The sequence below is a fragment of the Gouania willdenowi genome, chromosome 3 (assembly GCF_900634775.1).
Source record: "Gouania willdenowi chromosome 3, fGouWil2.1, whole genome shotgun sequence".
Classification (NCBI taxonomy): Eukaryota; Metazoa; Chordata; class Actinopteri; order Blenniiformes; family Gobiesocidae; genus Gouania; species Gouania willdenowi.
In genome coordinates, this window is record NC_041046.1 from 8,394,778 (window position 1) to 8,410,161 (window position 15,384).

At 36.6% G+C, this 15,384-nt stretch overlaps 1 protein-coding gene across 2 annotated transcripts in view; it reads right to left on the minus strand.

Annotated features, from left to right (window-relative positions):
- Nucleotides 1-15,384, minus strand: part of LOC114481603 (insulin-like growth factor 1 receptor) — a 92,787-nt gene that overhangs the window by 29,589 nt on the left and 47,814 nt on the right. For both annotated transcript variants that reach the window (XM_028476569.1, XM_028476561.1), the window contains exons 3-5: nt 8,283-8,586; nt 6,577-6,713; nt 3,113-3,257 (exon numbers count right to left, since the gene is read on the minus strand). In XM_028476569.1, the coding sequence (XP_028332370.1) occupies nt 3,113-3,257; nt 6,577-6,713; nt 8,283-8,586 (586 nt within the window). The remainder of the gene's footprint in view (nt 1-3,112; nt 3,258-6,576; nt 6,714-8,282; nt 8,587-15,384) is intronic.

Here is a 15,384-nt window from a genome sequence, read left to right on the forward strand (position 1 = left end):
TTCCAAAAAATGGCCAAAATATATATATATAAAAAAAACATTGATGTATACATATAAATGTGTGAATAAAAGCCTCAAATACTTGGGTATTTTCCTTTTAAGCCAAAAAGCTAGAATATGCTACTGTATATGATTGGAGGAGTTTTTAATTTCAGTAAGTTCATTTTGTCTTCTTTTTGAGTGATATGATAAGCTTTCATTTATTTAGACAACTTTTTTCATAAAAATGTACTTTGATCTCCTGACATTTTTCAACTGTAAACTGCCAGTGTTCTTCAGCGGCGTCGGCTGATCGCTTTGATGTTTTTTTGACTTCCGTTCCACGTGATAACATTATATTATCCAAGAAAAAAAAAAAAAAAAATACAAAAAAACTTGCTGGAATTATCCCGCGGAAGTCAGGAAAACATCAAAGCAATCAGCAGATGCCTCTGAAGAAGACTGATCTCCTGACATGTTTCGACTGTCACCTGCCAGTCTTCTTCAGCGACGTCTGCTGTTCGCTTTGATATTTTCTTGACTTAGTTCAGCGTGATAATTCCATCAAGTTCATTTTGTCTTCTTCTTGAATAAGGCAGAAGTCAAGAAAACAAAACGATTAGCAGATGCCTCTGAAGAAGGCTGGCAGGTGACAGTCTAAAACATGTCAGGAGATCAAAGTACATTTCTTTAAAAAAAATTGCCTCAATAAATGAAAGCTTAACATATTATGGAGGGAGTTTAGCCTGCCTTTCCATATGTTTGATAATCAATCTGAAGCTAATCTTTAATTAGCCACATTATTAAGGTCAATGTGTGAAACTGAATAGTATCTATCCTCACGCGTCTACAGAGCACAGTGGTTGGTGTATGATGCAGTAGCACAGACATGGTCACATGTTGAATACTTGAGCCTCACTTGAAGAACTTAAGAATCTTCAAACTGCAAGTCAAAAGATTATTTTGTATCTCTTATCCATCAAACAACGTCATGGCCTTGATTAACTACATCAGAACTAAATAGACTAATTACGCTGGTTGGTAACTATGGCAACCCGGTTCAAAAAGGGATATTCATTCACAAAAATCTCCTCTGTTTAATTGAATGCCTCAAGTCTCATAAAACTGATTCACAAAATGTTCAAAGTTGGTTTGACCTTATCTTTATGGACCAGAACACATTGTAATCGGTTTGTATCAATAACATTAAAATTGGGGGTAAACAAAGATTGGTCACTGTATGTGTGACATCCATGTTCTTTAGTATGCTAGTTATAGAAATACACAATAAATTGAATTGGGCTACGTTCCAATGGAAGGCAAATTCAGCCCAAATCCGATTATGAATTTCTCTTACGGGTCATTTTCAATAGGCAGGTGAAGTCATAGTTACTGGTACCAAAAATATTAGGAAAAACCACCAATAATGTTTCTGTTGGTTTTACACCACAGTCATTCCACAGGCTGAACTTTTCCCCCTGATGGACTGCAGGCTAAAGCTTTAGCAGCTCTATGCAGGATTGGGGTCAATTACATTTATCATTTACAATTACGTTTTCAATTACCCATGTTCAATTACAATTCAATTACGATTACAGTGACCAGCTATTTTTCCAATTACAATTATTTTTTTGTCCTCAGAAAGTCAATTACAATTATGTTCCCAACCTAACCTTCCTCTTGTGTTAGCTTTCTGTCATCATCTCTAATGACAACAGGTCCTAAATCAGCTGTAAAATACACTAAATACGAATAACCCTCATCAAATCTCTTTCATATATATTGATTCTGGAACTCACTCCCCATCCACATCAGAAACTCAGACTCACTGACCACCTACAAAAAACTGCTCAAAACTCAACTGTTTCAGCTCGCCTACAACCTACAATAGCACTCCCATCTTTGTTTGTCTGTTTCAATTTGTAAAGCTTCTTTGAGTTCCTTGAAAAGTGCTGTATAAGACTTATGTATTATTGAAGTACACATACAATTATAATTACAACATAATTGTAATTAATTATCAAATTACACAAACATACGTGATCACAACTCTGGCCCTATGCTACTAGCTTTTCTTTTTCTGTGTTTTGACAGACTTTGAATAGGTTTGACTTAAAAACATGACATTGGAGGCTTTTTCTTTTTAACATGAATACTAAAAGTATTCCTTTACTTTTTAATCAGATAAAGACATGCAGACGTGCAGGCTTCAAAGATCAATACATCTAAAATGATTTACTCACAAACAAGTGTGCATTGCATCGTGGGATGTGAAGTCCAGTAGACGGATGCAAAGAACTGTTTTTACTTCATTGTTCAAGTGATGTCTTGTGTTTGCTCCCAAAAACTCTGCTAAAGTGACTTCCCAACACATTTCTGGTGTTTTCATGGACTGAAAGAGGATAGGGAATGTTTATTTTGTGGCTTACACGGAACGACCTAAATCTGGCTGATATTGAATGTCTCGCAGAGTGAGGTGATATTACACGGAACACTGGGAACGAACTAGAACAAAAATTGTGTCAAGTGAATCTCTGCCTTCTTTATTTGACAAAGAAACACAAGAAATCACCCTTCTATGCACATCCCACAATGCAATGCACACTTGTTTGTGAGTAAATCATTTTATATTTATTGATCTTTGAGGCCTGCACGTCTGCATGTCTTTATCTGATTAAAAAGTAAAGGAATGTGAAAATATATCAGGTTTCAAACCTAAAACACTCAGTCATCTTTAAGCACAAATATTTTTTTAGCCTTTTCTCTTGAAAAAAAAAACCCCTGAAGTTAAAATGTATCAAGATCTATGGAGTCACAGTTAGATACAAACTATATTTTTACATCTTTGCTTTTATTTAGTTGACCAAATAATATTCCTTAAGATGTTGAGGTTTTTTGTTTATTTATTTATTTAAAGAAAAAGAAAAGAAAGAAGCAAAACGTAAAAGTTATCCATATAGCTTCTGTAACTGATCTGATCAGTACAGCCCTAGTACAGAGCCATACTTATCACACGAGAACTCCCAGAATGCTTTTCCTTCTTATGTTTGTTTAGGAATTACAAGGCTGCATGTTGCAGCTTGTTGTGCCATAAATTATCTGAGTGTGTGTGTGTGTGAGTGTGCATCCTTACTCGTCCTGGAGCGTTTCCCCATCGATGTACCTCAGGCTCCGCAGGAAGGCCAGGGAGCTGAGCGTGTGAGAGTGTGTGATGCGTACGTAGCCTGTCACCCTCTGGATGAGGCCTGTGAAACTCTCCAGCTCTGCCACCATGTTGTCTACACACAGGAATGAAGGCACACACGCACACACACGCACACACGCACACACGCACACACGCACACACGCACACACGCACACACGCACACACGCACACACGCACACACGCACACACACACACACACACACACACACATCAACTCTTCCCTCTCTATTGTGTGGTAGAAGCTTCCTGCTGCATTAACCCTTCAGTAACATGCCTTTTTAGCACTTTGACCTCAAAATCTCTCCGATGTTGACTTAATTCATTAAAAAATATAAACATTTTATATTTGCATTATTCTTTTACACATCAATTTAGACTTTTTCAGACCTTTAACGTGTCTTTCTTTGAAACTCTCCACCTGATCAAGCCTAAGGCTTCTGTCTGGGTTGGGATCAACTACATTTTTAAATTACAATTACGTCTTGAATTATCCATGTTAAATTACAATTAATCTACAATTACGCTGACCGGCATTTTTTCTCAATTACAATTAACATTAAAAAGCCCATGTTACGCTAAATCAACTTTTCTGTGCTTTAAACATCAAAGTGTTATTTGGGCTTCATACACATGCCCAAAGTGTTTTTTCCCTCACTCATTAGTTAGAGGGTGATTTGCTCCTTTCTTACTACAGGGTGAGCCCAAACACCTCACTCCAATTTGATGATGCGTTCCCACTTTGATGACGAATTTGACGCTGCACTGAGCTGGAGAAGCCACGCCTCCAGGAAGCTCTCTGCCGTGATTGACATGTAAACAAACACGCCCACCAAGGTGAGCATGTCACCGTCCTTCGCGCAGTGCTATATATGTATTTTCTACAGTCTACGTATGTACCGGTGAACGCCCCGCCCCCACGCTCTGTCTCGTGTTTATAAAGCAGCATGAGCTCAGCTACGGAGTGGGTGGGAGGAGGGCGGGCCGTCCCCTGGCCCTACGACACCGTGCGGGGAGGAGGAAGTCAGTGTCTCGTCTATAGACACGCCCACTCATGAATATGGATAAGTCGGACGCAAATCAGCATGTTTGTGTAGAGTTGATCAGAAAGTGACTTTTCAGAGGCTAAAACTTTAGAAGACAGGCGAGTTTGGGAAAATAAAATTCAAATACTATGTTTTTGGTGTTCTTAGAACAAATGGAGATTGGTGACAAATAGCACGACATGGGACCTCTAAAATTATAATTTCCCCCTGAAAGTCAATTACAATTACATTCTCAATTACTAAAGTTCAATTAAAATTCATCCCAATTATTGAGACTTTAATAAATAAGCCCCTTGTGTTAGCTTTTATTATAATCTCTTATGACAACAGATTGGTTTTGTCCCATGTCTTAAATTAGCTGTAAAATTACACTAAAAAACATTATCTAACATCCAATTGGTTTCTCATCTCTTGGTTAGCGTGTTAGGCTTCCTCATCAATGAAAATATTGGTTTTAATGTGCGTGGTGATGGCGTCTCAGCATTTTTTGTGCCAGTACACCCCTCGATTTTATTTTATTTTTTAAATGGTAAAATGATCCTCAAGAAAATTGACAGGAAAGCTTGATAATTAACATATTTTAATAATTGTTAACTACAGTACGTACAGTATGTGTCTGCCATACAACTGTAACTTGATTCCCCCGGTTTGTGTTTGATTAAATAGTAATTGGAAGTTCTTATAGAATGTTCATGCCAATTGCAATTACAAAGTCAATTATTTGAATTTAATTGCAATTCAATTATGATTAAAACAGCAACAGATTTATCCAATTTCAATTACAATTCATAACTAAAATATTTGCATTTCCTGAAGAAAATGGAAGTGATGATGCAGGTGCTGGCCCGCGTCATTGAACACTGCAATAACCTAGCATTACTATTAGCCTAGTGTTAGCTAGCATTAGCATTAACTTGCATTAGCATTAGCTAACATTAACCTAGCAATATCATTAGCATTGGCTAACATTAATTTTACCATAGCATTAACCTAACAATAGTATTAGACTAGCATAAACACAAGCTAGCATTAACCTAGCATTAAAACTTAACCTAGCATTAACGTTAGCCTAGCACTAACATTAGCTAGCATTAGCCTAACATTACCATTATCTAGTAGGGATGTAACGATTAATCGTAAGGCAGTTAAAAATCGATTAATTAGTATCACGGTTCACATTGATACTGTGAAAATTGAATCGCAGTATATATATATATATATATTTATCCTTCTCTTGTCCAGAAGTGTTGGCGGCGGGCGGAATCTGTTACAACTATTATGCAGTTTTGCATTGTTTACTATAGAACCAGAATTTAAATTAATAGGCTTCTTCTTCATTTGTATTATTCCTTTATTTATTTATTTTAAGATTTATTTTTAGTTAAATTACATTGTTTTGAATAGTTTATCAAGGGATTCTTTTGACAATGAAAAATAAAAGGAAAATAATACAGTATTTTCTAAAAAAATAAAGGAATATTTTTCAGTCATCATTTGTCTACAGTCCCATTTTGTAAAATAAATCGTGAGAGAATTGTATTGTGAACCCAGTATCGTGAATCGTATCGTATCGGGAGTTGAGTGAATCGTTACATCCCTATTATCTAGCATTAAGTTGCATTAACATTAACCTAGCGATAGCATTAACGATTGCCTAGCATTAACATAGCAATAGTATTAGCCTAGCATAAACATTAGCAGGCAACAATATTTAGCTTAGCATTAACATTAACCTAGCATTAATCTAATAGTATTAGCCAAGCATTAGCATTAACTAGAATTAACATTTACCTAACATTAAAATAGCAATAGCTATTGATTAACATTTGCTTAGCATTAGCCTAACACAAACATTAGCTAGCAATAACATTTACCTAGCATTAGCAGTAGCCATCAAACAGCTGAAATTTGTAAAAGTTGAATGGTGTAAATCAGTTGAAGAATGGCTGAAGAGCTAAAGCCAATAAATCTTAAAACACTGAAATTCCCAATCAAAATAAAAGGGACATTTTTGAACAAAAAACCCTAAAAAATGATTATTGATAAAAGTTACAAATCACAAAAGTACACTCCGCTCTGTGCTGAATTTTTGACACATTCTGATATCTTAATTGTCAAAATCAGTCAAATGCTGAAGGAGTTGAAACACGCCAAAATTCTGTGACGGAAGAAAAAACATTCTGTGATGGATGCCTCCTGACCTGCATCCTCACTAATTATGTCATAATTGTAATTAATTACCAATTACGCGATTACAATTATAACCGACCCCAACCACGGCTTCTGTTGAGCTGTTTGTAGCCAACGTATCTTTATTCTCTCTCTAATTCCAGCGTCTGTGCTACTCACGGCCTCTGCGGATGTTGATGTGCAGGTTGCCTTTGATAACGGTGCAGCCTTTCAGAGACTGAGCTGCATCCATGGAGTCGATGACCTTCTCCTCACACACTTTATCACACAGGCCATCGCAGGCTGTGCACAACATGCTGCAACACACACACACACACACACACACACACAGGCAAGAAACACACATCATCAGACACATGCTCAACTCTGTAATTTCCCCTTATCTACGTTAATCATCTGTTGAGCGAGACTTTTCAGCTTATACAATCCAAGCAAGAGGATATCTATCCAGAAAAATATACAATTTCACTACATTGTTTTCAGGTTTGTTCAAGTATTGCTACTTTAACATAATTAATGAATAATGACATTAATTAGATTAAGTATTTAAATACCCCCTGCAAAAAAATGTAAACCTAAGGTCACCTGGAATTTAAATGGGGTCACCTGAAATGTTTAGTAATTGATTCAAATAATTAGTGATTTAAAATATATTTACAAAAAAATCAGTTACTAACTTCTTAATAATAATCTATATATTCTTATATATATAGATTATTCTATTAATGTATCAAATAAATTATTGTATTATATGTTGTAATTATCGCTATGTAAATAAAGTTGAACTGAATCATTATTCAATTATTTTATAATTAAAACACAATAGACAATTTTAAACAAATGTAATTTCTACTTTCACTTTCTCAAATATAAATCTAGTTCAAATAAAATGCAGTGTAAGAATATCTGAGCTAATGCCATTTGTCAAATAACAAAATGATCAAAAACTCATTCTAGAAGAAAAAAAAGTGTCTTTGAGGTCAAATTTGTGAAATCCAAATGTGGAAAAGTTTGGGAACCATTGCTGCTTATTACAGTTTAATTTTTAAAAACGGCTTTCATCAGAAACTGTAAGCCTTGATCAGAAACGTATTTAATCATTTGAATGAGATTGTGAGGATATAATTCTTTTATATGACGATAAAACACTGTCAGAATTTCTAAAATATGTAAAAGGAAATGTTTCAGATCAAAACATGAATTTAAAAATAAAGAAAACCACTCATTGGAGTTCAGATTAAACCAATAAAGCAGTATTTTTCAACCTTGGGGTTGTGACCCCGTGTGGGGTCGCCTGCAATGTCTAGTAATTGGTAAATATAAAAATATAAATAAAAAAACTGCTTAAAATTATATATTGACATTTTTTGAATTATTATTCCTTTTCAAATTAACACATCACACACAATAAATATCAAACAACTGCTTTCTATACTCAAACTCTCTTGAATAAAAACATCTGAGGTGGTGCATCTTGTCACTTTGTGCACTAATCCTGGCAATTACTCTAACACACATGATCAAACACTTATTCTTGACATTTGTGATATCAAAATGGGGTCACGACCAGAAAAAGGTTGGGAACCTCTGCAATAAAGAGTCGTCAAAAAATAAGACCTGTTGTCGTGCTTAAACATGTAAAACCATCTAAAAATCCTACTTCCCACAGGTAAAATGTTTAATGGTATTTTCTATCACTTGCAGACACATTGGTTGTGCATATTACTTTATTTATCCTATGATACAGCATTGGGCACCATCACTTTGATTTTCATTTTATTTACACTGACTGTGCTCGGTATTGGCAGATCAACAATAAAAGACCGTCCTCATACTGGTTTAATCCCAGTCTAATGGATGCTGACCTGTTGGGTGCAGTGCGTGTGTATCCTGAGGGGCATTCCTGCATGCACTCTCCTCCATGGATGACGAAGCTGTCAAAGTCCGGAAGATGAACTCTGGAGCAAAGCTCTGCACTGATGCATCGCCAGCCCTCGAACCTGTAGGTGTCTGGAGGACAGTCTGCCACGCAGCGCCCCTGGTGGTAGTAGTGCATGCATGCGGCACATGCACTGTCGCTGTCAGGGGCCGTGCAGCTGCCAAGACACTGAGGGTGGCAGCATTCACCGTCTGCTGTGCACGCCCGCCGTGCACACTTCTCAGGACACTCTGATGGGGCGACAGAAATAAAGAGAGGAAAGAAATCAGTGAGATGAACTGACAAAATAATATACTTAATATACGTCTTATTTAAATTTAATCAAGAATGTTTTTAAGCACTTGCACAAAATGTCCCATCATAGCATCACCGAACAGGTGCTTTATCCAAAACAATGTTCCCACATCTGGAAAAAATTCAGTGTCAAAACATTTGACTACAGTCCAAGATAATGTTCGGGCAATCAAGGAAAAGCAAGTAGTCCCAAAGCGATTTATATATCAGCTCATTCACCCAATCACTCTCACATTCACACACCAGTGGGACAGGACTGCCATGCAAGGCGTTAGTCAACCACCGGGAGCAACTTAGGGTTCAGTGTCTTGCCCAAGGACACTTCGACACATAGTCAGGTACTGGGATCGAACCCCCAACCTCTCGATCAGAAGACGACCCTCTACCACCTGATCCACGGTCGCCCAAAAGTAATAGATCCCCTCCACAATTATCCAACGTCCAGCCAATCCAGTTGGTTATGTGACACTGAAGCTAGAAGAGAAAGTAACGATGTCGGCCAACGGGAGTGATGGAGCTTTGGTCAAAAGTTTTACTTATTTGTGTTTGTAATAATTAGCAATAAAAGTTGGGAATTAAATTGAGGAGGGGATCTATTACTTTTCCTTGGTTGCCCGGATGTTGCAGTCACATTTTTAAACTGAATTTTTTGTAGGTGATTTTTTTAACACTGACAAATATTTATTTATTTATTTATTTTTTTTAAATATATTTGATTTTTAAAAAATGTTTAAAAATAAGAGTTTAAAAAGTTTTAAAAAGACAAATTCAAACTCTGATGGCACATATTTACTTCCATATTCCACACGAGAACCGACCAATAATCATGAACCCTTCTCCTCAGACCTGAAGCCACCACTGCTCCAATGCTATAAATACATTTGGTCAATGAACCATTTATTTGTGTTAAATGTTAAATAGGACAATGGATTTCCTGTGTAAGCAAAAGGTTTATGTGCAGAACACTAAACACAAAGAGGTGAGTGATAGTAAAGCATTTATTATATAAAAAAATTAATCTGGATATTAGAAATGCATATGGCATCAGTGTTCTGCATAGAGTGTGTATACATGACTTGTATCAGACAGTAGGGCTGGGCAATACAATTAGATAGATAGATGCTTTTTTTATCCCAGGAATGGGAAATTCAAGTGCCCAGTAGAATACCGTGTGTGCCACACATTCCACACACATACTCATAAATAAATAAATAAAAAAATAGTTAAAAAGTTATTAAAAATAGTAAATAAACTGCACATTAGCAGGATTTACATTCACGATATATCGAGTTTTCTATTTTGCCTATATATAGATATATTATAGCTTATTTTGTATTAAAATACTTGTTTCAGGAGTCGCTGCTTTTATTACTTCTCAGAACATCATGTAAAGCTCAGTTAGATGAGTGCGTTCTAACCCAAACCTGTCTTTAAACACGTCACACTATAGAACTCACTCACATGTGCTGTCCCTTAAAGGAGAAAAATACCAAAAGTGTCTCATAATAATGTTAATAAATGTGCTGTGCGGCATTTTGCATCAGCAAATTTAAACCTGAATTGTCTTTCTGGTTAAACTTCATCTGAATTCAAATGATTGAGATTTATATTGCATATCACTATTTTGAGGAGAATTATCAGGATATAAGTTTTGGTCTGTATCATCCAGCCCTAAGCAGCAGGACCTGAGGGTTTCAGTCAGATGTTGTTCCTGCCTTAGAATGCACTAAACTCTTAAATTTAAGCTACTGCTTTGCCTTTTATTACTTCTTATTGAGGTTGGGCGATATACGATATAAATCTCGATATTTTTAATTCAAATAAAGTCAGACCAGAAAAACAATTCTGATGCAAAATGTCACGCAGGCTCATTTATTAACAAACAGCTGCACAATGTGTCACTTTTGGCTTATTTCTCCTATAAGGGACAGCATGTGTGAGTGAGTTCTGTAGTGTGGCTTGTTTAAAGGAAGATCTGGTTTAGAAGTTTAGAATGCACTCAGTAATTCATCTCACTGTGCTTTACATGCTGTTCTGAGAAGTAGCGAAAGCAGCGACTCCGAAAACGATTATTTTAATACAAAATGAGCTAAAAAACTCAATATATCTTGAATCTTGATTATGATATATTGCCCAGCTCTACATCTTATACATTCAACAAATAAGAAAATTCTTCACCAAGTTGAAAAGATTCCGTTTTTAATTACCCCCCCCCCAAAAAAAACCTGTTTTAAAGTCAGCTGCTAATAACTAACTATAAACATTGGTTTGTATTAAACAAAAAAAAACAAGTTTTAACAGAAGACAAAAAACACAACAGTCCACAGAGTTCATCTGCCCGAGGCAAGACACAAATGACGTATGGAACAATGGCTCTGAACAGATGATTTGAATTAGCCATGGGATAGCTAACACACTTGTTAAGAACGAGAGAAACTAATGTGATGTTTGATTATTGTCTTTTGTTTAATAATAAGTAAACACAGCAAACCAAAACCATTCTACAGACAACCCCACGAGAGCTTTCCTCTAACCCAGTTGTTAGTGCTGAGACAGCAGCAATGAGCATCAATCCAGATCCAGTGAGGAAAAAAGGCTCACTCCAGGTTTTCCCACAAACACCGCTACAAATAACTCCTCCAGTTGCTGTGGTGTCACACAAAATTGGAAGATATTGTTACAGAAGAGTAAAAAAGTAAAGAGATGGTGGATGGATGCACATATACACATTAAACAATAAGCAGTTCTTGTAGTATGTGTAGTAGATGAGTTTTCCACAGGTAAGAGTTAATACAAGCATGACAGAAGCAGAAAAAAGTAAACATAAAAAGGCTTTGGATCCCTTTGAGGTTAAGCTGCTCACTTTAACTCAGCTTCTTTAGCTCAACAGGACTTTTCATGGTAAACATCTTTGACAACAAACTCCTGTAATGCTAAGTTTGTGCTTAAAGGTTTCTAGGTGTGTTCCTGTGTGTTAGAGAAAGAGAGTGTGTGACTGTGTCCTGTAAGGCCAAACAAATGAGATCTGAGGTAAAATACCAATGTTGTGAGACGCACAGATTCTGATTATGTCATCCACTTATGTTAGCGAGAAGCAGTGTTTAGGCCAAAACCAAACAAAGCGAAGTTAGAGGTATGTGTTGTTTCACAGATGCAAAGCGATAAACTCGTGAAACGCGTTTGTTTGACAGATTTGACAGAGCGAATACGTCTGAAGTGAAAACAATGGGCCAGAGGAAGCAGCTCTTGCTTACATTTCAATGATCTATCCATGAAAAGCCATAGCTTTAATGACAGTAAACAATAAAACAGCAGCTGGACAAACGTCTGCAGAGCTGCATTAGAATGAGAAACATTTTAATACACATGTCAATCCAAAACAGCAAATTAGTCTGACCTGCAGAATGACATTGCACTGATTTGAACAATCTGCTTCATCAGGAAGACGTGGGCGACTGCCTCGCTCTTATTTTATGCAGCCCCCACAATAAACTCACAAAATTACTCCAAAAACACAGAAATATACAGGAAAATATACTGGACAACAAAAATACATGAATAGATTAAAAATAATAATAATAGAACACACAAACAAGTAACATAAAATAAGAGATACATTTACAAAATGACAAACTTACAAAAACACACAAAAGTCAGACAAAATGAGAGTAAAACATGCAAAATGACCAAAAAACAACACAAAAGCGACGTCCAAAACGACTACAAGTATACACAATGTAACATAAAATCAGATAAAAATTAACAAAATGACAGAAACTTACAAAACAACAAAAATACATAACTCCAAAGTCACGAAAGGAGAACAAAAACACACAAAACAAAAGCAAAAAAACTGACAAAAAGCGAGGAAAAAAAGACTCAAAACGAGCACAAAACAACACAAAAGTGACACCCAAAAATACTAGAAAATACACAAATTGATAATAAAAAAAGAAAGAAAATTACAGCAATCCAAGAAAAATTTACAAAATGACAGAAACTTAAAAAAACAACAAAAATGGCTTCATAAACACAAAAGGACATGAAAAATACAGAAAATAAATCATTTCACACAAGACAAAATGACTCCAAGATGAAAAAAAGCAGAGCGAGAGCAAAAGACACAAAACGACCACAAAATATCACAAAAGTAACACCCAAAACGACTAAAAAATACACCAATTAATAAAAAAAAAAAGAAAGAAAACAGCAACAAGTAACAAAGTCAGAGAAAAATTTACAAAATGACAAAAATGAAAAAAAAAAAAAACATAAAAATGACTTTAAAGTCACAAAAGAAGAACAAAAATAAACAAAATGACTCACAACACACAAAACAACTTTGAAAACACACAAAACTACAACAAAAATACACACGACAAAAACAGCATCCGGACAAAATGAGAGGAAAAAATGCAAAACGACCACAAAATAACACAAAAGTGACACCCAAAACAAATACAAAAAACATCAATTAAGAAAAAAAAAAAAAAAAAAAGATAGCAAGTAACCAGAGAAAAATCTACAAAATGACAGAAACTTACAAAACGAAAATACACAAAAATGACACAAACACAAGATGAAAACAAAAAACGAACAAAGTGAGAGCAAAAGACGCAAAACAACCACAAAATATTATATAGGTGACACCCAAAACAACCACAAAATACACCAATTGATTAAATAATAAATAAAAAAATGGTAACAAGAATAAGTCAGAGAAAAAACTACAAAATGACAAAAACTTACAAAACAACAAAAATACATAAAAAATACACCAAAGTCACAAACTGACAACAAAAGTACACAGAATGACTCACAACACACAAAACAAAACGAAAATGACACCCAAAAACGTCGACAAACACACAGAACACCTTTGTTCTAATCTACATGTATCAATGTTTCTCCCATGCAGGTTTTAAACTCTCAGGCAGGTCGAATACTTTGCGTAACCTCTCAAACCTAGTGCTGCTGCAAATGTGCAAAACACCACCAGACTAGCACACCTGTTTACAAAGCCCCTGTCATAACATCAACCACAAGCAAAAAGGCAAACACAGCACCTGGCTGTGGGCTGTCACACACTCATAGCACTCTGATGTTGCAGGATTTGTTTTGACTGTTTCTGCCCTGATGACAGGTAAAGTAGAAATCTGCTGGCCTCCCCTTATCAGGCAGTGACCATGAGATGACCCTCCTGCCCGCCTCCTGAACAACACGGACCAATCGGGAGCTACGGACTGTGTGGTCCCACAAAATATGTAGCGGGCTGTGATCTGCAGCATGAGACAGACTGCTGCTACATTTTAGTGGCACAGAATGTTCTCTCCCTGCCCTGGCCTACATCATCCCTCTCCACTCCAGCCTCTGGCCTCCTGTGATGATGTGAAAGGAGCTGGAAATGTGTGATTGTTGCAGAGGGATAATGGAAGCTCTCTGCTGACGTTTCGCTCAGGATGGAGCTGCCACACAGCCCAGGTGAGGCTGGACTGGAGAGAACGAGGGTCACTGGGTGCACGGCACGCACTACAGCACATCAGCAACATAGTTTCTCATGGGTTTCCCCTCCATCTGTCCCTCCAACCCTTCTTTTTTGGCATCGCTTTTTTTTTTCTTGTAGCTAGAAACAAATTGATGCAGAGCTGCAGCACGAGGGGGAGGAGACTAGGAGGTGGATGAGGAAGAGGCAGCAGGGAGAAATGTGAAGGATGAAGAGCAGGGATGCACCGAAATGATAATCCAAAAATGGCCCAAAAGTGCATTTTCGGTTCTTGGCCGAAAATTTCCGGTGGCTGAAATTTCTGTGCATCACTAATGAAGATCATGTGATACAGCAGGTTGCAATCATGTGAAGCAGAGCAGAGAGAACCTTTACATGGAGATAAGCTGGTGGGAAAGAAGTAAGCTATATGTACCTGCATTAGCATGGAGCTAACTCAAACACATTTCACCAGAACAAGCTTCTACTTCTTCAGCGATTTAATCTAAACTTGCTCATCTGTTGAATATTAATGACACAATATGTATTTGCTACTTGATATATTCCATCAACCAACAGGTGATAATATATCCTTTTTATGGTTCACCTGTGTGCACTCATAGTGGTATGGCTGATAAATGTAATCTAAACTCTCTGCTGATCAGTCCAACAAAAACATTGATCTTTCTGGATAAAAACAAGGCACATTTTCACTGTCTGTGTCCATATGAACCAGCTGTTCAGCTGTTACTTTATTCCAAACTGTAGCGAGACACACGCACAATCTATTAAAGCTGGAGCTGCCAATGTCTGTCCTCTAATCAGACATGTGATAAGGAAAACTAACAGCCGTCTCCTTGTTAGTCATTGTTTTTGGCCCTAATCATGGAGGTTACGGTCACTCAGTCAGGCTTCACAGTAGAAACAACAGTGAGTGGAATAGCTGATGTAAAGACTGATGACCACCACACAGTTTATTAAATAACACGGATAAAGATCTAAACGGGTCTCGATTGTGGCATCAGTTACTGTTTTATAGGTCCAATACAGTATGTATGAGCAGGTACTGTATATAGTACTAATGCACTCAAATCACAGTTACAAGAGAGCTTCCCTGTCATTACAGGCAGCAGGGTTTACATCTTTAACAGGAAATATTTGTTTGAATAAAAAAAAAAAAAACCTCTAGTTCGTAAAGCTAACTGTATGCATACCTGTATGTAACAAAGTCTGCCAAGGCGTATGATGGTTG